The sequence below is a fragment of the Hyla sarda genome, chromosome 3 (assembly GCF_029499605.1).
Source record: "Hyla sarda isolate aHylSar1 chromosome 3, aHylSar1.hap1, whole genome shotgun sequence".
Lineage (NCBI taxonomy): Eukaryota > Metazoa > Chordata > Amphibia > Anura > Hylidae > Hyla > Hyla sarda.
Genome location: NC_079191.1, coordinates 201,624,682 through 201,649,614, shown reverse-complemented (window position 1 = coordinate 201,649,614; position 24,933 = coordinate 201,624,682). Strand labels below are relative to the sequence as shown.

Below are 24,933 nucleotides of genomic sequence, written 5' to 3'. Positions count from 1 at the left end.
TAAAATTGCATAAGAATTAATGCAGGCAGTGTGACTAATAATATCTCAATAGTAACAGGTAAATGTAGAAAGGTGGCAATACTGGTCAAAGTAATAGGGTGGATAATTCCAGACGTGTTTCGGGGAGGTCCCCCTTTATCAGTGGCTTAATAGGACTGACTTGGACATGGTGGACTTATTTACTGTGCCCTTTAATTGGCACACCTCTGTTGGTAATTTGAATGTCTGTCCTGGAACTTGCTGGTCAGGAACAGGACTTGCATGGTAAATAGAAAAACCTGGTTAGACCATGTATATATATATATATATATATATATATATATATATATATACACACACACACAAAATAAGGTGGTTTTTACCATCAATGTATGATAATATTTTAGGGAAGAATATATGGAAAATGAATGTTAAAAGAAGAAGATTACAAGCTAAAAGCCTAATTATTTTTCTGATGTTTTGAAATGGCAGCAGTAAAAGAGCAAATGGATAAATATAAATATACCTTCAATTAATGCAGTGTAGTGGGTTGTTAGATAAGTGCAGTTTTGAAATAACAAATAAGTGTTAAATGTAATGATGTTGAATAAAATGACAATCATAATAATGAATAAATAGGACTGGAAAAATGAATGTTAATGAAAATAAAATTAAATTAAAAGTAAGGATATAGGTGAAAAATTAAAATAAGAATAAAAGTAAAATAAAGATAGAAATAAAAATGAAGATTTTTTTTAATAAAGATATAAATAAAAATAATAAAAAAAATAGAAAAAAAAATAAAATAAAAAATAAGTAAAATAAGGATAAGAATGAAAATAAATGATGATAAGTATTAAGGATAGGAATAAGTATATTAGAATTAGTAATGTAGGTGGAAATAAAAATAAAGGATAAAATGTAAAAATAGAGATGAAACCACTATCCAAATAGATAAAAAAACGAGGGCATCTAAACTAATGGTAGGTGACCTGCTTGATGGAGAATCCTGTGTGCTAGGGTCCGGATGCTGTCCAAGCGATGGGTATACAGCGTGGCATTGGATGGGGAATGGATCAAAGCCCAACAGGAGTACTACAGGAACCCGAATATCTCCAATTCAGAATTAAGACTCTTGGGTTCTATTGACTCAAATTCATATATCTTGTGTGATTCAGCTCTCGACATTCTTGCTAAAAAGTTGTCTCCTCTCCAATCTCTCCTGATAACCTGAATTCTGTAAAATGTCAACTGTGTTGGATCCTGTTTAGGAAATCTGAGGAAATAAGCTGAAAGGGGATGTTTTTCATTGCCTTTTTTGATGTTGTATATGTGTTTTCCGAAATTCGTGTTTTTAATGTTCTTTTGGTTCTCCCCACTTACTGTTTATTGCATGTACATTGTAAAAGGTAGATAACTTGTTTAGTATTGCATGTTATGGTTTCCGTTATATTCCACTTAAAGCTATTTACTGTGGATTGAATTTCTGTAGTGGTTTTAGAGAAATGTGTAAGTTTGCAATTGGGGCAGGTTCTAGAGGGTGGGCCATTTATATGGATACACCTTAATAAAATGGGAATGGTTTGTGGCACATTAGTATATGTGAGGGGGGAAACTTTTCAAGATGGTTGGTGACCATGGCGGCCATTTTGAATCCAACTTTTGTTTTTCCAATAGGAAGAGGGTCATGTGACACATCAAACATATTGGGAATTTCACAAGAAAAACACTGGTGTGCTTGGTTTTAATGTAACTTTATTCTTTCATGAGTTATTTACAAGTTTTTCTTTGTTTACAGAACATGTAGTCCCACCCGATACTGTAGGGGGCGCTACCAGACAGCCAGTCAGTGCATGTACTTCAGTAGTACAGGTGTTTTACTAGTAAAATACCCATTCAGATTGGTCAGTTCTTCCAGCCATGGACACGTTTCACAGATCTGGACTATCCGCAGCATTGTATGTTGAGTCTGGTTTCAAGTTACAATGGTCCAGAAAAGACCATCGTAGGTTGAAACTATTGTATGTTGAGGCCATTGTAAGTTGAGGGATCCCTGTATATGATTTTTGGAACAGGTGATATTAAATAATGTAAAGACTTATCCTGAATAAAAAGGTGCCAGTTGTTACGGATAATTTTTTGAACTTTTTTGTGTATATTATTAACCCCTTAAGGACCCGGACATTTTTGCACATCTGACCACTGTCACTTTAAGCATTAATAACTCTGGGATGCTTTTACTTTTCATTGTGATTTTCGTGACATATTCTACTTCATGTTAGTGATAATTTTTTGTTAATACTTGCATCATTTCTTGGTGAAAAAATTCAAAAATGTGATGACATTTTTTTTAATTTGCAGTTTTGCAACATCTGGAGGGCTACAGTTTAGAGACCACTGCACAGTGATCTCCAAACTGTGGCCCTCCAGATGTTGCAAAACTACAAATCCCAGCATGCCAGACAGCAAACTGCTGTGTGGGCATGCTAGGAGTTGTAGTTTTGCAAGATCTGGAAAGCCACAGTTTAGAGATCACTGCACATATTGTCCTGCCAGAATATTCAGAAGCCATCTTGGTAAATGACAGCTGGAGAAGAGAATAAAACTGTTTGTAGAGGTGGGCTTATGATATGTGCTACATTCAAGTTTTCCTGAGGAACTGGAGATGATAAGGTCTAAAAATTCTATCTTAGTGGAATCAGTAGATGATTCATTCACAACCTCAACACCAATAACTGCAACTTAAAATTCACATCATCTACTGATTACACTAAGATATAATTTTTAGACCTTATCTCCAGTTCCTCAGGAAAACTTGAATGTAGCACATATCATAACCCCACCTCTACAAACAGTTTTATTTTCTTCTCCAGCTGTCATTTACCCAGATGGCTTTTAAATATTCCGGCAGGACAATACAGAAGAATTAAAAGAAACTGCACTGAAACTGAAAAATACAAAATTGAGGCGCAAGACCTCACCACTAAATTTCAGGAACATGGTTACCCACCCAATATTCTTCAAATAGCCAAGTCTAAGATATCACAACAAACCAGAACCTCTTACTTTGAAAACACTATAAAAATAAAAAACTACACTGATAATGAAATTTGTCCTATTTTACCCTTTAATAGTACACACAAAAAAGTTGAAAAAATTATCCGTAACAACTGGCATCTTTTACATCAGGATAAATCTTTACACTATTTAATACCACCTGTTCCAAAGCCCCAAACCTAGGCCTTACTGTTGCCCCAACTATTCAGAACTCAAATACAGACAGAAATAACACGTGTGTGACGCCTTGCGAGCCGGCCGCATGCACTGGCCGTGAGAGCATTGCCCCCTCTCCCCTGCTGCCGGCGGGTGTGGGATTCGCATCGCTGGATGCGCCCACATGCGAATCCTAGCCTGTCACTTACCTCGTTCCTCTGCTGCTTCCTCTCCTGCCTCTCAGCTCCGGTGCGTGTCCCTGTCTCCTAGGGACTAGTTTTATAGGGCCAGTACGCCCATAATTATTTGAAACACCTGTGCCTCTTCTATAAGCTCCTGCACCTCCCACACTTGCCTGTCGGATCTTTTTTGCCTTGTGCCTGAGAGAAAGCGTTCCAGAGAGTTGCCTTGCCGTGTTTCTGACCTGACCTTGTTCTTTTGCCGCCTGCCTACTGACCTCCTGCTACGTCCCTGACTATGCTTCTGTGCCACCTGCCCTGACCTCCTGCTATCCTGACCACAAGTTGCCGTATCTGCCTACCTGTGCCACGAATCTCCTCAGCCGCCTGTGTGGTCTAGACTTGCCAGGGATAGCGACTTGGGTGCAAGTCTATCCCGCTTTGCGTTGGGCTCTGGTGAAAACCAGTGGCACCTTAGACTCCGCTCCCTGGTACGGTCCGAGTCATCTGGCACACAGGTCCAGCGGATCCACTAGCGCAAGTGTTCCTGTCTACTGAACCGTGAGTGTTACAGTAAGGTCCGGCCATGGATCCCGCTGGGGTACCCTTCCTGAAGTTGCAGATCTTCCCCGCCGTTGTGGTGCGACAGTTGCAGCAGTGGGCCCGACAGGCGCAGCAGCTCACACAGTTGTCTGCAATGATGAAGCAGTTATTGGCCATACAACAACAGCAGCAGACGCAACCAGCTCAAGTTTCTCCACCTACTCCTGCAGCATCTTCTGGGTCCAAGTTATGATTACCTTTACCCTCGAAGTACGATGGCGATCGGAAGTTGTGTAGAGACTTCATTACACAGTGCTCCTTGCATCTGGAGCTCGTGTCTGACCAGTTCCCAACGGAACGAGCTAAGGTGGCCTTTCAAAACAGATTTAGTTCAGCTCACCATCCAACATGAATACTGGCTGTGGCTGTAGCGCGGCACTGTAGAAGTAGCAGGAGCACGGACAATACGGGCCGTATCCCATAGGGTCCGGCTCCCAAAAAAAGGAAAAATTAAAACATAACCTCTACTGGATCATTAAAACATGGGTAGTAAAAAGGAAAAAAACATGTGCAGTAAAAACACAACGCCGACGCGTTTCAAGCTTCAAGCAAGTTCTTAGTCATGGCAAAATAAAAGTTAAATAATGAAGGTTTAAATACATTCATACCTGAGTGTTCTACAGGTGCCGGTCAATGGATCCGGCGTGTGACGACAGTTCCGATTCAGCCGGCTGCATGGACACAAAGTAATATCAGGTGTGGAGCCGCACCCCGCAGCCGGGGGAACTCAGGAAATGCAGTAGCCAATAGCAACCAAATGACTGGCTTGACAGATTAGACCATAAATGAAATGTAAGATGTATTTATCACTGCATTATTGTTAGAGTAAATAAATATTAGTGAATCTAGAGCTTATATATCAGACAATAGCATTTTAAACACAGGAACAGGACATAATCGCTGCCGTAAATATCATTGAAACTGCATAATGATGTATATAGACATGACTATCCCCTCCCAAGGTGATCCTCCGTCCTCCTTGACTGAACTTATCGACCTGGCTACATGTATTGATGTGCATTTTGCTGAGCGACAGGAGGAGCTTTATTTGGAGAGAGAACCTGTCTGAACACGGCGATATCCTCGCTTGGCGCCTGTATTCCAACGTCCTCCTCTACAGTCTCCTGTGCCTCTTGCTGAAGAGGCTATGCAAGTGGATCATTCCCGCCTGACGCAACAGGAGAGGTCTCGACGTCGCAGAGAAAATTTGTGCCTGTATTGTGCTAGCCCGGAACACTTCCTCAAAGACTGTACTGTTCGTCCTCAGCAACCGGGAAACGCTCACACCTAGGAAACATGGGAGAGGCCTCCCCAGGTGTGAATACTACCTCTCTTCGCTTGACCATTACTGTACAAGTCTCCACTTCTGCAAAGTCTTCCTTCAACGCTACAGCATTTTTGGACTCCGGTTCCGTAGGCGACTTTATTGATGCTTCTTTGGTCCATAAACATCATCTTCCTGTTACTCGGCTAGCCAAGCCTTTGTTCATCTTCTCTGTTAACGGACAAAACCTTGACTGTAAGGTGCTTTTCTGTACTGTGCCTCTCGTCATGCAAGTGGGAGTCTTGCATAAAGAAAAGATTGAATTCTATGTGCGGCCTCACTGTACTTCAGAGCTTCTTCTCGGGCTTCCTTGGCTCCGACATCATTCTCCGCAACTAGATTGGAGAACTGGAGAAATTTTATGCTGGGGACAGTTCTGTGAAAATCTTTGTCTCAGGTCAGTCCAGCCTAAAGTTGTGCCTTATCCTCCTCCTTTGCCTGGTCTGCAGGTCTTACCAAGACTTTTCAGATGTACTCTGCATTAAGCAGGCAGAGTCCCTGCTTCCACATCGTTCTTACGATTACCCCATTGATCTACTGCCTGGTACCACTCCTCCTCAGGGAAGAATTTACCCGTTGTCGGTTCCTGAGACCACAGCCATGACAGAGTATATCAGGGAGAACCTCCAAAAGGGATTCATCCGTAAGTCCTCTTCTCCTGCCGGAGCAGGTTTCTTCTTTGTGGGGAAAAGGATGGTTCTCTCCGCCCATGTATTGACTACAGGGAACTTAACAAAATCACGGTCAAAAATCATCATCCACTTCCTTTTATCTCTGAACTTTTTGACCGTCTCCGTGGAGTCAAGGTCTCCTCCAAGTTGGACTTGCAGGGTGCACATAACCTTATTCGTATCCGCGAGGGAGATGAATGGAAAACGGCCTTCAATACTCATAATGGACATTTCAAATGCCTTTTGGTCTTTGCAATGCTCCTGCCGTTTTTCAAGAATTCATTAATGATATATTCTGAGATCTTCTCTGCACCTGTGTTGTCGTGTACCAAGATGACATCTTGATCTTCTCTACCAACTTAGAGGTATATTGCACTGAAAATAACCTTATTTTTAGTGCAATATACTTTATTCTTAAAGGGTAGTTTCCACCATCCCTTTATTTTTTTCTGTCCCTGCCTATTGCTCATCTATCCCTAACCACCTCCCTGCCTTTACATTTTTTTTTTACTATATTAAAAATGCTTTTTTTTCTGCCTGGTAGTGTGCTCACTACCAGGCAGACTTTCCCGGCAGGCATGACGTCACTGACGCCTGCTGGGGGGCCTGACTTTCGCCCTTAGTTCAACTATACAGGGTGCCTCCAGCTGTTTCACCACTACAACTCCCAGCCTGCCCTGACATCTATTGGCTGTCAGGGCATGCTGGGAGTTGTAGTGGGGAAACAACTGTAGGCACCCTGTGGTGAAAAACAGTCTCAGCCGCAGCTGCCACAGATCCCGCTCCCCCAGGCCCCCGCCGCGCAACACCCCCCACCCTTCTCCCTCCGCCCGCCCGAAAAAGACATTCCGCTCCCCCAAACTCCATCACCCTCAGACCCCGCCGTGCAACAACCCCCTCCCTCCAACCGCCCGAAAAGAAGACATTCCGCTCCCCTTATAAGACCTCAGATCAGACTTGCCCATCCGGAGGATCAGCGCAGCAATGAGTGTGCGCTCTGCCTCCGGACAGGGTAACGGGGGCGGGGCCACGCGCGAGGCTAGTGGAGCAGCCTGACAGTGGGCAGTGCAGCCCCAGCTATCAGCGTGCTCGCTCTCGCCTGTTTGATTGACAGGTGGGAGCGAGCACCGCAGTGACTGGATTTCGACTCATTGCCAGGCTGAAATGAGTCGAAATCCAGTAGTGACGTCACTGCTGGATGCATTCGGCCACTAGCAGGGCGACCCCTAGTGGCCGAATTTAAAAGTGATTTTAAACTTGTTTAAAATCCCTTTTTTTTAATTAAAGTATATTAGAGATATGTTGTAGTACTTAAGTACTACAACATATCAATTTTTTTACTTCATGACAGTGCCCATTTAAGTGCAATATACCTTGCTGTGCAATATAATCATAAATCTTGCAGCCTTTGTTAATAGTGCAATATTATATATTATTGTTTACATACAGCTTTCTTTGCTATGCACCTTATGTATGGTGCAATATTACATTTGTTTACATGCCATATATATTGAACAATTGGTTAAATGTGGCTCTTCTATATACATATTCAGTATCCTAGTTGATGAATTATTTATTATTATATGTATATATAGATTAATTATTTTTGATAAATTGTCCTGCACTGTACCCCTCCATCCTATCAAAAATATTTTAATGGTCTTATGTGTATGTGTTTTTATGGGTTAATATTGGGTAAACTTTATGTCTAAATAAAAATTAATTTTGTATAATAAAGTGTATTGTATATCATTTTGGACTTATTCTATAGGAGATATATTTAGTCTATAAGTCTTGCTTTGATGAAATTTGAGGGTTACTAACCTACCTCTTTTTGGGCATAATTATTAGTCACACTGCCTGCATTAATTCTTATGCAATTTTAATTGAGACTAACTGACTCTTAGTCCAGCAAGGTGGCATTTCACACTGTTCAATTATTTCTATTACCTTATATGTTGTGACCAATTTTATTGTTCTATTGCTGATATATATCATTTGAATCTGTAGCAAGGGCCCTGCTTGGATTCCAGCTTTTGATATCTGCTTTTTATCATTAATAAAAATACGTGATTATAGAGAAACCAGCTACATCCTATTCTTTTATATGTTCTAGTTTGAATTTATTAATTCTGCCTGCACCTTGAGAATTTCAGCTATTTTTTGATTGCACATATCTATGGCACTATTGGGTATAGTGTAACTCAGTACAGACACTAATTGTATCTATTTTGGTGTGTAACCACTCAATCTCTAAATATTCGGTATTCCTATGAGTTCAGAGATCTCAAAACGTAACCATCAGCTCTTTACTGATATCAATGTTAATTCTGGTTTTGCATCTTTTAAGACTTTAAAGCATAGGTTTAATTAACACATCTATTGAATTCAGAAGAGGATCTTCTGGGGGACATATCTCAGAACTACTGGACATATTTAAAGGGGTACTCCGGTGAAAACCTTTTTTCTTTTAAATCAACTGGTGGCAGAAAGTTAAACATATTTGTAAATTACTTCTATTAAAAAATCTTAATCCTTCCAGTACTTATTAGCTGCTGAATGCTACAGAGGAAATTCCTTTCTTTTTGGAACACTGATGACATCACGAGCACAGTGCTCTCTGCTGACATCTCTGTCCATTTTAGCAACCATGCATAGCAGATGTATGCTAAGGGCAGCATGGTGGCTCAGTGGTTAGCACTGCTGCCTTGCAGTGCTGGGGACTTGGGTTCAAATCCCACTAAGGACAACAATAAATAAAGCATTATTATTATTATAATAACGTCAGCAGAGAGAACTGTGTTCGTGATGTCATCAGAGAGCATTCCAAAAAGAAAATATTTTCCTCTGCAGTATTCAGCAGCTAATAAGTACAGGAAGGATTAAGATTTTTTAATAGAAGTAATTTACAAATATGTTTAACTTCCTGCCACCAGTTGATTTAAAAGAAAAAAGGTTTTCACCGGAGTACCCCTTTAAGTAAGTGACCCCTTGTTGGACTCCTGTTCACCTGCATTATAACCCAGTGTATTGCATTTAGTGTGGGTGAACAGGCTGACAGTTTTCCCTTAAAATAGAGAAAGCATGTTGGGATCATGTGGACAACATTATGTGGGAGACACATAGTTTAGAGTGCTCTTACACACTTTTTGTGTAAAAAAACACCAAAATCTAAAAAAAAATGTACCGGTAATTCAAAACTATTATTATTTTGTACTTCTCTAACTCTTCCCTACATTTCTATAATATCAATAGTAACCATACAGTATGAGTTTAGGTTTTGATGGAAATGGCTTTTAATTAACCTAAATTCTCTTTAAAAGAAATATACAATTTTAGGGGAAAAAAATTATATCAGCTCATAGGACCTAGAATGATAATGACTTACAACTAACAGCAACAAAGTATGGTATTGATAGTGTATGGTTTTGATAGTATTCTCTAAATAGAATGATCTACCTGAAATGTCCTTTATGTAATCTAAAAACTAAAGATATAAACGTCTTTATATATCGTGTTTGTCTCTTGTCTTTATGCCTGCTCAGCCAATCACTGGCTTCAGCATTTCCTTGTGTCAGGAGGAGGGCAGGAATTGGTAAACAGCATGGATCAGGCACTGTGGGAACAGCAGCGGTGGGGGAATGGGGCAGGTGAGTACATAGTTTTATATATTTTTTTCAGCCCAGCCTTGTCACATTGATAAATAAACATAAATCACCTGGCAACAGAACATCATTGATTTTATAAATACTTTTGTTTTTCTACAGGTTTTAAAATACTTGTTGCCTTTTTGCCATTCATATACATAGGTGTATGTGCAGCTTGGCAGCAAGTCAATTTGAACATTAGCCGTGTCTGAATATCGTATGTTTACTATATGTGTTTCCAGCCTATACTTTCCAGCCTATACTCTCAAAATATCCACAGGCCTTCATTAATAGAGTAGTAATACGGCCAAAAGGGTATCATTTTGGCCCTATTCCACTCACAGGAATACAGCAAAACCATCAAGTCCCCGCTAATCGCCTCTTAAGCCTAGTGAATGGCTAAGTAGGCATTTTATGTGTGTCAAGATGGGACCGATAAGCAGGGATCAGCAGAGACCTGGTTGAGCATCAGAAGGGTGACAGTCTATCTAAGCATTTATCATGGGTGCATGTGTCCAGGAGCAGAGGCCAAGCTGCTTAAGTGCTGCATTCCACTCAGAGGAATATAGTAAAACCAACTGCGCAGTACCTTTATTTTTTTTTATTTTGTTTGTTTTTTAAATTAAGCCATTTTTTTTCTATTTAAAATGTAAGGAGGATTTTTAATATATATATATATATATATATATATATATATATATATATATATATTTTACATTTTATTAATCCCCCTTGAAGACTTGTATGAGCAGTCACTCGATAAACTTAATAATGTAATACTATAGTATTACATAATTTAGTACAATCATTGACCTGCTTTTACAGCTACCTATGGCAGACTATAGAATCAGATCAGCCACAGCAACCACTAAGGCCTAGTACAGGCTGCCATATCAACAGGAGCCAATCCGATCCTGTTTACCACCAATGATGAGGCACTGTTTAAATGCTGCTGTCAGCAATGGAGATTGCTCCGTACTGACTATTAGTGCTTGATGTTCGCTGCTAAATGCCGCTGCCAGCCACTGTGTGTAATAAATAAGAATGTATAAAAAAATAAAAAAAATAATTTACAAGTATGTGTAAGTGAATGAGGTCTTTCTTACGCCAGATAGTACTTGTCACCGTTATAAATCAGGTCTTGTACAATTAAACACAGGTATATTTGTGTAATAAAGGAGATTAAATATTACAGCTAGCTAAATTGCTTAAGAACATAGTAAACTAATGAGAAGATGGACAGTGGAAGCATATTACACATTTTATTAGATATGCGACTATATTTTACTTAGTAGAACTATTTTACTCAAGTGTTTCTACATAAAACTAAATCAAACTTTACTTGAATTGGCCAACAATTTGTTCACTGGTATTTTTTTTACTACAAATAAAAGATGGTAATGTATGTTGTAGCATCTTGCTATATGTCATAACTTAGGGGTCAGCATGGATCAAACTGCTGAGAATTAAACAGATCAATAGGACAAGGGAGCAATGGTCCATTTGTTCTTGTGAATGGTGGAGTCCGAGAGAAGGACAAGAACCAATCAGTGAGTTACGGCATATTATAAAAATATGATAAAAAAGGTGGCAACCCCCTTTAACTGCTAACTGTAGAAAACAGTTAACTTTTAGGTACTTTACTTGCTCCACTTGGCAAGTCAGATCATTTGTGCGTTTTACACAGCTAAGCCCCCTTCTAGACAATGCTCAGTACATTTTCCCATCCAACACTTAATCCTTGAGTCAAGGTCGTTAATTCTTACATTATTACTGATCACACTATTAAGAGTTAACATAACTCCATGAAGCCTCAAATGGGTAAGGTATCCTAGTAACATAAAGGGGCTCACAAAGTTTTATAGTAAAAAGGCTTTACATTTTGACTGTGTATTACTGCAGACCCGTCATCTAGACCATATTATCAAGGAGCACATTTCATTGGAAATCTGAATTGCTCTCATATTGTTTATTTATCTATTGTAAAAATAGGATATTTTTTGTCTAGGATAGGTGGTCAATTGACATAATTTAAGAAATGATAAGTGCTTGCTTAGAAATGTATGGTACCTGATAGTATGTAGGCACTCAGCACTTCGTCCACGTTTTGCTCTGGGCAACATAAGGAGTTCACTGAAAAAAGAGAAATCAGCAGATAATTTTAAAGCATCTACTTGCAGGTTTACATAGTAACATAGTTCATACGGTTGAAAAAAGACCACAGTCCATCAAATTCAACCTATAACCCTAATCAGTCCCTACTGAGTTGATCCAGAGGAAGACAAAAACCCTCATACTAGAGGTAAAAATTCCTTCCCGACTCCAAATATGGCAGTCAGAATAAATCCCTGGATCAACGTTCTGTCCCTATAGATCTAGAATCCATAACCTGTAATGTTATTATTCTCCAAAAATGCATCCAGCCCCTTTAAAATTATTTTACAGAGTTCCCCATGACCACCACCTCCTCAGGCAGAGAGTCCACAGTCTCACTGCTCTTACAGTAAAGAACCCCCGTCTGTGCTGGTGTAGAAACCTTCTTTCCTCTAAACGTAGAGGATGCCCCCTTGTTATAGATACAGTCCTGGGTATAAATAGGTCATGGGAGAGATCTCTGTACTGTCCCCTGATATATTTATACATAGTTATTAGGTCTCCCCTAAGCCTTCTTTTTTCTAAACTAAATAACCCTAATTCTGATAATCTTTCTGGGTACTGTAATCCTCCCATTCCCTGTATTACCCTGGTTGCCCGTCTTTGAACCCTCTCCAGCTCCACTATATCTTTTTTGTACACTGGTGCCCAGTACTGTACACAGTATTCTATGTGTGGTCTGACAGCAGAGGGTCTGGAGCTGTGTGTCCTGCAGCAGAAACTCTGGAATAGTGGAGCCTCCACCTCATCTACAGCTCCAGACCCTCTGCTGCCCGAGAACAAGGACACACAGCTCCGGACCCTCTGCTGCCTGAAAACAAGGACATACAGCTCCGGACCCTCTGCTGCCTGAAAACAAGGACACACAGCTCCGGACCCTCTGCTGCCCGAGAACAGGCCGGGAGTCTGCACATCTGTCCCGACAGGCGGAGGAGCTGCTGCGGGGAGTGGCAACAGTAAGTGTAGTGGACCTGAGGAAGGCGCCAGCGTGTGCCGAAATGTGTTGTCCTTTTTGCCTAAATGAAACAAGTCCTGTGTAACTATTGGCAGTAGGCAGAGTCTTCCTAGCATTCCAATACAGTAGCGCTCAGAACCAAAACCCCCACTTTTGCCTTTACCTTTCCACTATTTCTTATTCCGTACCCTGCAACATCACGGATAGAGGGGTTTGAGCAGCAGACTGTCTACAACCACCACAAAATCCCAAAAACCTACGGTATAGTTGTGCTAGCTTTATTGCACAACTTGAAAAAGTCAGTGCGACACCATAGGTGTGGTGGTGGGTTTTATATTTCCACTAAACTCCTCTGTAAATACTACACCAAGGAGCACCCCGTATTTTTTCTCCCCTTTCTCCTTTTCCATGAACCATGTGATTATTCATCCTGGCAACTTATACCCAACACCTTCCCACCCAGCTCTGCATCCCTTGTTGCTCTCTATATCCGCCATGTACAGAATGCTGCTGAAGATATAATGTCTGTCCTCTCTAAAAGACCAGGACAGAAGTAATATAATAGGTGACTCCATAAAACGATTTGCTGCAGAGTTATTCAATTCCCCTGGGGGCCGATTATCTATTGTGCCCTGTTAGATGAAGCCCGGTTTAGGGGGCAGAAGTTCTATAGCAGTGCTCTATAATTTTCTGCATTAAGATAAGACTCAGAGCCAAGGTACTCATAAGACACTACCCCCATTGTTTCAGAAGCATCATGGGAAATGTATGCTGCATGGAAATTATATCAGAGGGGAAATAGAAACTATGAGGGCAAACAACCCATGCATGCCACATTATCTTAAATAGCTACGCACATAGCATGCACATAAGCCTCTGCCTTATTCTTTAAATAGGCACTGTCCTTTTGAGCAAGTTATGTTTATTGAATAAATACTATAAATATATGATTACTTGTAATATACTTTTTTTTTATATATTTAAAAAAAAAAAAAAAAAATATATATATATATATATATATATATATGCTTTTATGTGTAAAAGCGTATAATACACTTTCCTCCACAAGGTGCCTCCCTTCTGTTTATAATGCTGTCTAGTGCCGAACCACTATTCCCTGCTTCCCTCAGCCAACAGCTGTGCTGAGACAAAATCCTGCCCACCAGAAGTGTGGGCACGACTAACAGGGTTCTATTCTTGCTCCTAACTTGTCAATCAGCCTGTTCAGAGAGAGCACGACACAGAGTATCCGTGAGTGCACAGCTCTCCTTAGACCCAGTTCAGCACGGAGGTGTGAGGACAGAAGTTCATGCATGTAATGTGAGGGCAGGTGCCACGCTTGCTAAAGGGAATGCCCCCTCCTTTGCAGTGTACAGCTGGAGAATGAGTATTAGAAGCCCAAAAAAAAAAAAACGAAAAACTAAGCTAGAATCTGCCAGGGATAAAAAGTAAGTCAGCAGCATTTTTTTTTATTTTTTGTAGTTCATGACAGGTACACTTTAATAAAAGCTATGCTTCTCTATATGTGTGCATTAGACCAGTGCTCTGTGTGCCACATGTCGTACTTCCATTTCATTCTATATTACATACCGTAGTTAAACTCCTCCAGCGGACAATATCTCTTTAACATAGCATTTAATGGAGCATGCCACAATTTTCAGATCAATTCTAGTGCAGAAGCTAGGTCTGCAGCTCCTTAAAGGGGTATTCCAGGCAAAAACTTTTTTACATATATCAACTGGCTCCAGAAAGTTAAACAGATTTGTAAATTACTTCTATTAAAAATTCTTAATCCTTTCAGTACTTATGAGCTTCTGAAGTTAAGGTTGTTCTTTTCTGTCTAAGTGCTCTCTGATGACACCTGTCTCGGGAAACGCCCAGTTTAGAAGAGGTTTGCTATGGGGATTTGCTTCTAAACTGTGCGTTTCCCGAGACATGTGTCATCAGAGAGCACTTAGACAGAAAATAACAATCTTAACTTCAGAAGCTCATGAGTACTGAAAGGATTAAGATTTTTTTAATAGAAGTAATTTACAAATCTGTTTAACTTTCTGGAGCCAGTTGATATATAAAAAAAGAGTTTTTTCCTGGATAACCCCTTTAATTCTGAGGATGACTGCACTGTTGGTCCTCCATTGAACTGTATATCATAATATGGAACTTGTCACTGTACATAATACTAGAGATAAATGCATTAAAAGGGGTATTCTGGTGGATATTCAAAAACAAATACAGTACTTGCATGTACAATACTTAGCAAAACAGAAAAGTACAACAGTGGCAATTGCAAACGCAAGAATGCAAATATAAAATTATCACAATAATTGCCAAAAAGCTTTTTTTTCATTTTTTTTTTGTATGTTGGATTGTTTTTTAAACAAAGATGGAAAACAAGGTCTTCTAACAGAAACTAGGGCGGCATTAAACACTTTTAATAAAGCCAGACTTAACACCGCAGTATCAGGGGAGGTACGTATATGTTTGTTTGTTTTATTTTACATGGAGCTAAGTCTAGATTTTTTAAACAAATACCCACTGGAATACCCCTTTAGTAAACTAAATGTAGCTGAAAGTGACAGATCAATTCACGATCTCCCTGCAGCACCCCTGCATTCATGTCTATGGGAGGGGGCGTGACGGCCATTACACCCCCTCCCATAGACATGAATGGAGGGGGTGTGACGTCACGTCTCCAGTCCCGGGAAACACGGAGGTTTCCAAAACTGGAGACGCAGCTCTGCACAGAATGCGGGTGCTGCAGGGAGATTGAGGAGGGGTCCAAGCGGCAGGCACCCCACAATGAGACATCTTATTGCCTATCCTTTGGATAGGGGATAAGATGTTTTTGCCCTGAATATGCCTTTAATAAAACATCCATACAGTATTTTGACTAATGCCAGGCAGCCCTATATGTATAAACCACACAAACTTACTTTTCTTGATCAGACAAATACTGACTGTCTGAGTCCCTGGACCTATGAATAACTGGACTGCGGGAGGCATCATGGTGTCTTGTTGGAGAGCGTGATCGTCTCATTTGATGAATTTCATCTAGGCTCCTAAATAATTGCACAAGGGAAATAATAGAAGTTCTATTTATATAAAAAATGAATTAATTAATAAAACATTATTAACATTATTAATACAAAAATGGTTAAGAAAGTGAGGACAATTTTTTTTTTACAGATCTGTTATAACATTTCAGTTACAACCATGTGCAAATACTTTGCATTCAATACATTTTCTGTAATAAAGCTTGCAAACAGCATTTTTTGAAATTCCATACCTTTTTAAGATCACTGATTGCTGTTGGCTGCCGTACAATTTTTTGGTATGAGCATATGTGTCCCTTTCTTACACTGTTACATGTTTAATTCATTGAGAGCATGCAGTTGTGCTTAAAAGGATTACTTTTACAGTGGGGATCAAAAGTTTGGGCACCCCAGGTAAAAATTTGTATTAATGTGCATAAAGAAGCGAGGAAAGATGGAAAAATCTCCAAAAGGCATCAAATTACAGATTAGACATTCTTATAATATGTCAACAAAAGTTAGATTTTATTTCCATCATTTACACTTTCAAAATAACAGAAAACAAAAAATTGCATCTGCAAAAGTTTGGGCACCCTCAGAGTTAATATCTTGTATTGCCCTCTTTGGCAAGTATCATAGCTTGTACACACTTTTTTTTAGCCAGCCAAGAGTCTTTCAATTCCTGTTTGGGGTATCTTTACCCACTCTTCCTTACAAAAGTCTTCCAATTCTTTGAGATTTCTGGGCTGTCTGTCACACACTGCTCTTTTAAGGCCTATCCATAGATTTTCAATTATGCTGAGGTCAGGAGACTGTGAAGGCCATGGCAAAACCTTCAGTTTACGCCTCTTGATGTAATCCCCCGTGGATTTCGAGGTGTGTTTAGGATCATTATCCATTTGTTGAAGCTATGCTCTCTTTAACTTCAGCTTTTTCACAGATGGCATCAAGTTAGCATCCAAAATTTGCTGAAATTTTATTGAATCCATTTTCCTTCTACTCGTGAGATGTTCCCTGTGCCACTGGCTGCAAAAAAAAACCAAAGCATGATTGATCCACCCCCATGCTTAACAGTTGGACAGAGGTTCTTTTCATTAAATTCTGTTCCCCTTCTTCTCCAAACGTACCTTTGCTCATTCCGGCCAAAAAGTTAAATTTTAACCTCATTGGTCCACAGAACTTGTTTCCAAAATGCATCAGGCTTGTCTATATGTTCATTTGCAAAGTTCAAACGCTGATTTTAGTGGTGAGGACGTAGAAGAGGTTTTCTTCTGATGACTCTTCCATGAAGACCATATTTGTACAAGTATCTCTTTATAGTGGAATAGTGTACCACAACTACAGTGTCTGCCAGATCTTTCTGGAGGGATTGTGCAGTCAAACGTGGGTTTTGAATTGTTTTTCTCACAATCCTGCAAGCTATTTTGTCTGATATTTTGCTTGGTCTTCCAGACCTTGCTTTAACTTCCACTGTTCCTGATGACTGCCATTTCTTAATTACATTCCGAACAGGGGATATTGAGATCTGAAAGCGTTTTGCTAACTTATTATAGCCTTCTCCAGCATTGTGAGCGTCAACTATTTTCAGTTTCAGATTTCTAGACAACTGCTTAGAAGAACCCATGGTGCTGATTGTTGGGGCAAGGTCAGATGAGTCTGGGAATTTAAAACCTTTGAGATTGACATCACCTGGTCTTCCCAGATGATGATTGAGAACAATCCATGACACTGGCAGGTCTCAGCTTTGCAAAGGGGGCCGTGGATGCTATAAATTCTGCAGGGTACCCAACCTTTTGCAGATGCCATTTTTTTGTTTTCTGTTATTTTGAAAGTGTAAATGATGGAAATAAAATCTAACATTTGTTGACATATTATAAGAATGTCTAATCTGTAATTTGATGCTTTTTGGAGATTTTTCCATCTTTCCTTGGTTTCTTTATGCACATTAATACAAATTTTTACCTGGGTTGTCCAAACTTTTGATCCCCACTGTAAATCCTTGAAACTTGGTATTGTTGATGAAATCCTCAACCAATTTCCATCCATTATTATGGAACATAAACAGTAATGAGAACTCTACCAGAAGTATACTATAATGTACTTATTTCTTCTCATCTCTTCAGGCCATTAAAAAGGACTCCTTTGCCATTTCTGTTGGAAAATTACTGATAGGCAGAATTAGACCAAATAGCTTGGGCTCAACTTAGCTGATATTCCACTGTGGACATAGCAAAGGAGGGACAGGTATTTGCTGCAGAAACTTGCCTACTTGTTAGTTGTAAGGTCTGTCAGGAGTGGTGTATCTACCATAGAGGGAACATACACCACTGTTTTCAGGCCGGAGAATAAGGAGGGCTCAGTCACTGACCAAATGGTAATGGTAAAATCTACCCAGTGGATTATAATGTAGGCCCATGGCCATCCAAACTGCCCACTTTATCATCCGCTCAATTGCTCGCTTCAGGCTATGTGGCCTTCCCCGAGATTGGAGTGTGGCATCTGCCCTGGCACAGGCATTAAATGAGTACAAATGCTGGTACCCCCCCGCGATATCCTGTACGGAGCCCTGGCCACGGCTCTCCCCATGCAAGAGGCGTGTGAGCAGCCAACATGCCCCCTCCATGTATCTCTATGGGAGAGGCGGAGATGCAGCGTTCGTGCATCCCCGCTTCTCCCATAGAGCTGAATGGAGGGGTGTGTCTGTTGACCTCTACAACTCCCAGCATGACCAGACAGCCGTTCACCGTCTGGGAATGCTGGGAGTTTTAGTTTTGCAACATCTGGAGGACCACATTTTTGAGAGAACTGTATAGTCCCCATAGAGGACTATCTATAACAATAATTAGATTGCAAATACTGAACAGTGCTATGAATAGGCATAGCACCGATCAGTATTATTGATCTACTTCTCTGGTCTGCTGGAAGACCAGAGAAGAAGACCTCGGGATGCTGGTCAGAATAGGTGAGGCGAACGATCATCCATTACAAGTACCACATTGCTGCAGATGCCGTGATCAGTATTATTGATCATGGCATCTGAGGGGTTAATAGTAGACATTAGCATGATCGCTGATGCCCGCCATTACCGGTGGATCCTTGGCTGGCTTCGGTGCTCACGTCATATACATGATGTAAATGTACTTCCTGGTGCGTTAAGTAGCAGGACACCATGACGTACATTTACGTTGTTTAAGGGTTAAAGAGTGTATTCTGATTTACAAAAAATGTGTATATGTTGCTGGGGCAAAAATTATGAAGTTCAATTATCCTGGTCCCCCACAACTCCTGTAGCAGCTTATTACGGTACCCGTCTGTCTCTTTTCCCTGCTTCTGAGAGGAGATTTCTCAACACAACCTGCACACTCTAAATCACTGGCCACAGCGTTGTCCAGTCTTGGCCAATGACTAGCTGAGTGGGCAGGTCCTGCTCCGACATCTCATCCTGTAAGTGGGGAGAAGAGAGGAGCAGTGGGGGACAATAAGGAGCTGCAATGAGAGCTGTGGAGGGACCAAAGTAGTTAAGTATCACTTTCTTCTTCTTCTTTTTATTTTTTTGCCCCAACCCCCAGCAACACTTACATTTTTATTACTGGGATATTCCTTTAGGGAGATGTGAAATTCAGTACCAATGGCATGCATATTATCATGATTTAAATTCTAAAAAGGAGAGCAGTCATATAAATGGTCTGTATATTTTTGGAGAAGAGGTTGGGAACCATGAAGAAACAAGGTTCAAAATTGTGTTATTATGCCCAGTATGTAATGCAGATATAATATGTACAGTACTTGGTAATATTAAAGGAGAAGTATCATACCTGGAAGTACAGAAATACTTATTCCTTAGATCACGGAGCGGCGGCCCCATCAGTTGGACCCCATGCCATCTAAAACTTATCTCCTATCCTGTGGATAGGGGATAGGTTTTTCTGTACTTCCAGGTATGAGACTTCTCCTTTATGGTCTATTCACACGTACAGTATTCTGCACAGATTTGATGCGCAGGATTTTCTGCTGCAGATCTCAATGTAAACTGAATGACTGAGCACAGCTTGAAATCCTGTGCATCAAATCTGCGCAGAATACTGTACGTGTGAATAGACCCTTAATGTGCAGGGTAAAGACAACATACCTCTGTAATGGCACATTTGGTAACCGTGAGCGGGTCCTGCCCTGATCATCAACACGGTGAGGAGATACGGAACGGGAACGATGATGGGTCACTCTTTGCTGTTCCGGCACTGTTAATGTTGTAGATCGGCTTTGCCTATTATTAGACCTTGAGCCTAGCAATACAAAAATTTTTAGCATGAAAAACTTAGATTTACCTAATAACTTGACAGGTAAGATTTGGCAATACTCTTTTTTATTTTTAGTCTATGAAACTTAGATAAAGATTTGATAAGATGAAAACTACACCATTAGTTGGTATGGCTATTCTTAATCAATACAAACATCAACTTTAAATTTCTAAATGACTGACATAATATTACATTAAACAAACATTTATTTTGTATTTCACATGAAAAAAAATGTCTACATATAATATATACAATTAAATAAATACACCTTTACCAGCTGTGTGCATTAATTAAGTATATAATAAAAGCAGGATGAATGTATCCATTACCATCATTGGTTTACTTAATAGCTCGTGGGCTCTGCTCTATAAGCTGCATTTCAGCCGCCCTCCTGTCCCTACTATACATAAAAAAGTCACACAATGGCCCTCATTTACTAAGCCAAACCCCACAGTTTTTATTGTTTTTTGTGGACTAAATTTAGACGCATGCCTGTGCAACACTTTTTGTGACATATTTGGACTAAAATTGTCTACATTCTCACACATAACTCGGACAGTTTCAGAAAACCCTACAAAGGGGCACGGCGTATCAAAAAATGGGCGTACCCAGACAATTTTCAAAAATCACCCAGTTTTCTTGTCCACAAACCGACAAAAAGAGGAGAATAGTGATTTCTGAATAACCGACTGCCAGAGGCTAGTGCAAAAAACTGCTAAAATGGTTAGTTTTTCACAAAGCATGGTTATCATGGGCAATATGCCTAAACTATGTAAACTAAAATTAAAAAGACTGGTTCACTTAACACGCCTTTCATCGGGACTTATATTCCTGACTTCATATTATATATGGTCTTTTTTTTCCCTTTAATGTGTTGAAATTTAAAATAAATGTATTTTTATAATACAGTTTACTTTGATGTTTGCATTGTTTCATGTTATTACTTTTTTAATGTTATCTCGGATTTATTCAATATCTATTGCCCAACTTTATTACTTACATTGCTAACATAATCAATGTTCATCCTTTTCTTTCATCTGGTATCTAGAATATTGTCGCTATGGATGGCAGCCTCAGTGTCCAAATTAATGCTTTAAACTTTTTAAAATATTTATTGATTAAATGTGTTATTTCTTTCATAAAATCAACAGGTTTCTTAGACAACAATTTTCTGCTAAATTTTTAACTCCGGTTGAGCACAACTGGCTCCATATATTTAAATGGATTTTAAAATTACTTCTATTTACAAATCTTTACACATCCAGGACTTATCAGCTGTTCAGACAAAGAGGGGAAAAAAGGCACACGTGCCCCTAGTGTGGTACGTTTATAGTAATAGATAAGTGCAATAAAGGTCACACTTACCAGAAGACAGCGTATTGATCAAAGAAGGTCTGTTAGCAGCCATGATCCTCCAGTCGATACTAGCTCATTGGTCCAAACAGCAGAAGCCAAAAAGGTATAGCAAACATGGATCTTCACAGGCGCATAAACAGCAATGAATTAAGTGGAATGAATCCTCAAGTTCATATTAATAATTTATCGCAAGCACATAAAAGCAACACGTTTCCTGCCCGTAGCGGGCACTTCATCAGGCAAGTGTGCCTGATGAAGTGCCCGCTACGGGCAGGAAACGCGTTTCTTTTATGTGCTTGGAATAAATTATTAATATGAACTTGAGGATTCATTCCACTTACGGTAATTCATTGCTGATTTTTTATATAATTGTTTATTTATTTTTTCCAAAAGTTATTTATAACAGTAACAAAGATAAGAAGAAATAATATACACAATACAAAATAATAGAAAAAATAATACATAAAATAGAGATTAAAAAGAAAAACAGAAAAAAAAAAAGCATCAAGTTGTGCTGTTTATGCGCCTGTGAAGATCCATGTTTGCTATACCTTTTTGGCTTCTGTTATCAGCTGTTCAATCCTACAGAGCAAGATTAGTTCTTTTTTTGTCTGACCACAGTGCTCTCGGTTGACACCTCTGTCTGTATTCAGAAATGTCAAGATCAGGATTAAATCCCCAAAGCAAACCTCCCCTGATCTGGACAGTTCCTGACAGGGACAGAGGTGTGAGCAGAGAGCACTGTGATCAGACAGAAAAGAAAAACTCAACTCACTCTGGAGCAAACAGCAGCTGATAAATCATGGAAGGATTTAGATTTTTTTAGAGAAGTAATTTACCAATCTCTTTAACTTTTTTGTCACCAGGTGATTAGTCATATGAGTAGACGATATCTGGCACCCAAAGCCAACTTAATAAAGATGTCCCTTGGTGAGACAAAATAATAAATAATCATAGAAATTCAATAATTAGGCTCTTGATGCATTAAAACTTGGTTTTACTAGAAATAGATCAATGTAAATATAATATTGATATTCATATTGATGCTTGGATAGGGAAATAAAGGATACAGGTGAGTACCTACACTAGATGGCCTACCTATCTAGGGAGGGAACTCCTATTACTAAGTGTGGATAGGGGTAGGGGAAAACAAAAAATGACAGTACATACATATAGTCAGTTAGTCAACCTCTTTTGCCAACGCATTTCGCCCATTGATTGCAAGGGCTCATCAGGGATTGAGAGGGGACCACAGTGGGGAACAGAAGACAATAATTATACAAACTACAAATATTAGAAGCACAAAAAAGATAACAATATTAGTGCAGCGTTAGTGAGTTAGTGGGTGTCAGCCAGTATATGTGGATGAAAACCAAAGTCACAGTCAATATGATGCCTGAGTATGTCAATGACAAACAATAGATAGGAAGAGAGTAGGGTCAGTTACATAATTGCATAGATGAAATAACAGACATGTAGCCCAATGATATTACACAAGAAGAAAATATTGTCTCAATTGGACTCCTGAAATATGTTCATGCCCACAATCATAGTAAATTATTGAGAGCACAGCAACCAATACTCGTTCCTTAAGATACAGTTAGGCTAACAGCTGAATGATCCAAGATAGAGACCATGTAGCTAAGAGCAATGGCCCCAAGATAGAGGGCAAAAATGAAAAAGAACAGGGCCAGAAAGTATATCCTGCCTGTACAGGATATACTTTCTGGCCCGGTTCTTTTTCATTTTTGCCCTCTGTTGCAGTGTCCTCAATAATTTACTGATTGTGATGATCATGAACATATTTCAGGAGTCCAATTGAGACAATATTTTCATCGTGTAATATCATTGGGCAACATGTCTGTTATTTCATCTATGCAATTATGTAATTGACCCTACTCTGTTCCTATCTATGGTTTGTCATTGACATCATATTGACTGTGACAGTGGTTTCCATCCACATAGACTGGCTGACACTCACTAACTCACTAACGCTGATCTAATATCATTAACATTATTATCTTTTTTGTGCTTCTAATATTTGTATTTTATATAATTATTGTCTTCTGTACCCCACTGTGGTCCCCTCTCACTCCCTGATGAGCAATCAATGGGCGAAACGCGTTGGCAAGAGAGGTCCACTAACTGACTATATGTATGTACTGTCATTTTTTTTCCCTACCCCTAGCCACACTTAGTAATAGGATTTCCCTCCCTAGATAGGTAGGGCCTCTAGTGTAGGTACTTAATTTCCCTATCCAAGCACTTTTTGTACATTATATTTACATTGATCTATTTCTAGTAAAACCACGTTTTAATGCATCAAGAGCTGATTGGTGAATTTTTATGATTAGTTATTCACCAGGTGATTAGCTCAAAAAACATCTCCCACAGGAGTATAAGTTTAAATATTTTTTTTTATGTGAAATGTATTATCATTTGTCAAAAACTGGAGCTATGCCTTAAGTGTACCAAAATTATTTTTTTCAATTCTTTAGCAAAACTAGGGGTTTGTACTATAAAAAATAAGGTTTGCCTGTTCCATTTCGGAAAATGGCTGCAAAAAAAAGCTATAATGCTGTAAAAAGATGTGAAAAACGCAGGAAAGATTTAACATGTGAATACAGCCTGAAGACGTCAAATCTTCATAAAACACCTCAATTGTGATTATATGTCAAATAACTTTCTCCCCATGGCAATATTTCTCTAAAAACGCACTAAGTAAGACAGTGTGAACTGGCACCAACCCACTTATGAGTCTAATGAGTTCACCTGGGTGATCTCCAGCACTAGTAGCCTGATGAGATCACCAGCTACAATAATCAAATTCCCTAGCCAAAGCCAGAGGATTCCTGGGAAATGTAACCCATATCATTGTGAATTTGTAAACCAAATTTGAGCCAATCCCAAGCATACACAAAAACCTCCACATTATTCTGTAATGAAAGCCTATTCTGCACTATATAAGCAAAAAATAAATGTAATGCTTCTTTAAAGGGTACCTCTCATCAAAAAAACTTTTGATATATTATAGATTAATGTATGCAGAATAACTTCACAATTGTATGTTATTAAAAAATATGCTTCTTTCTATTTAATTTTCTACTTTGAAGAAATGACCACTAGGGGTCTCCCTACCAGTCCTCGCAGCAAGCATTTCAGACTCATGCTGGAGTCCTAAACACTACGAGCTGCCAGTCTGCTTTGTTCACAAAGGAGAACACTCAGAGCTGCCAGCCTGCTTTGTTCACAGCCTGTTTGGCTGTGAACAAAGCAGGCTGGCAGCTCTTAGTGTTTAGGACTCCAGCATGAGTCAGAAATGCTTGCTGACAGGACTGATCGGGAAAAATACAATAGGAAGAAGCATATTTTTCATTAACATGCTATTGGAAAGTTATTCAACATTCATTAATCTAAAATATATCAAAAGTTTATTTGATGAGAGGTACCCTTTAATCAATTCTTGCATAGTAATGAACCAGATGATTTCCACAGATGTATATTTGTTGTGAATACAATTAT

General features: G+C 39.4%; 1 protein-coding gene across 16 annotated transcripts in view; it reads right to left on the bottom strand.

Annotated features, from left to right (window-relative positions):
- RIMS1 (regulating synaptic membrane exocytosis 1) overlaps positions 1-24,933 on the bottom strand; it is a 423,664-nt gene that overhangs the window by 184,270 nt on the left and 214,461 nt on the right. For all 16 annotated transcript variants that reach the window (XM_056565855.1, XM_056565856.1, XM_056565857.1 and 13 more), the window contains 3 exons: positions 19,887-20,040; positions 15,659-15,784; positions 11,687-11,749 (listed from right to left, as the gene is read on the bottom strand). In XM_056565855.1, the coding sequence (XP_056421830.1) occupies positions 11,687-11,749; positions 15,659-15,784; positions 19,887-20,040 (343 nt within the window). The remainder of the gene's footprint in view (positions 1-11,686; positions 11,750-15,658; positions 15,785-19,886; positions 20,041-24,933) is intronic.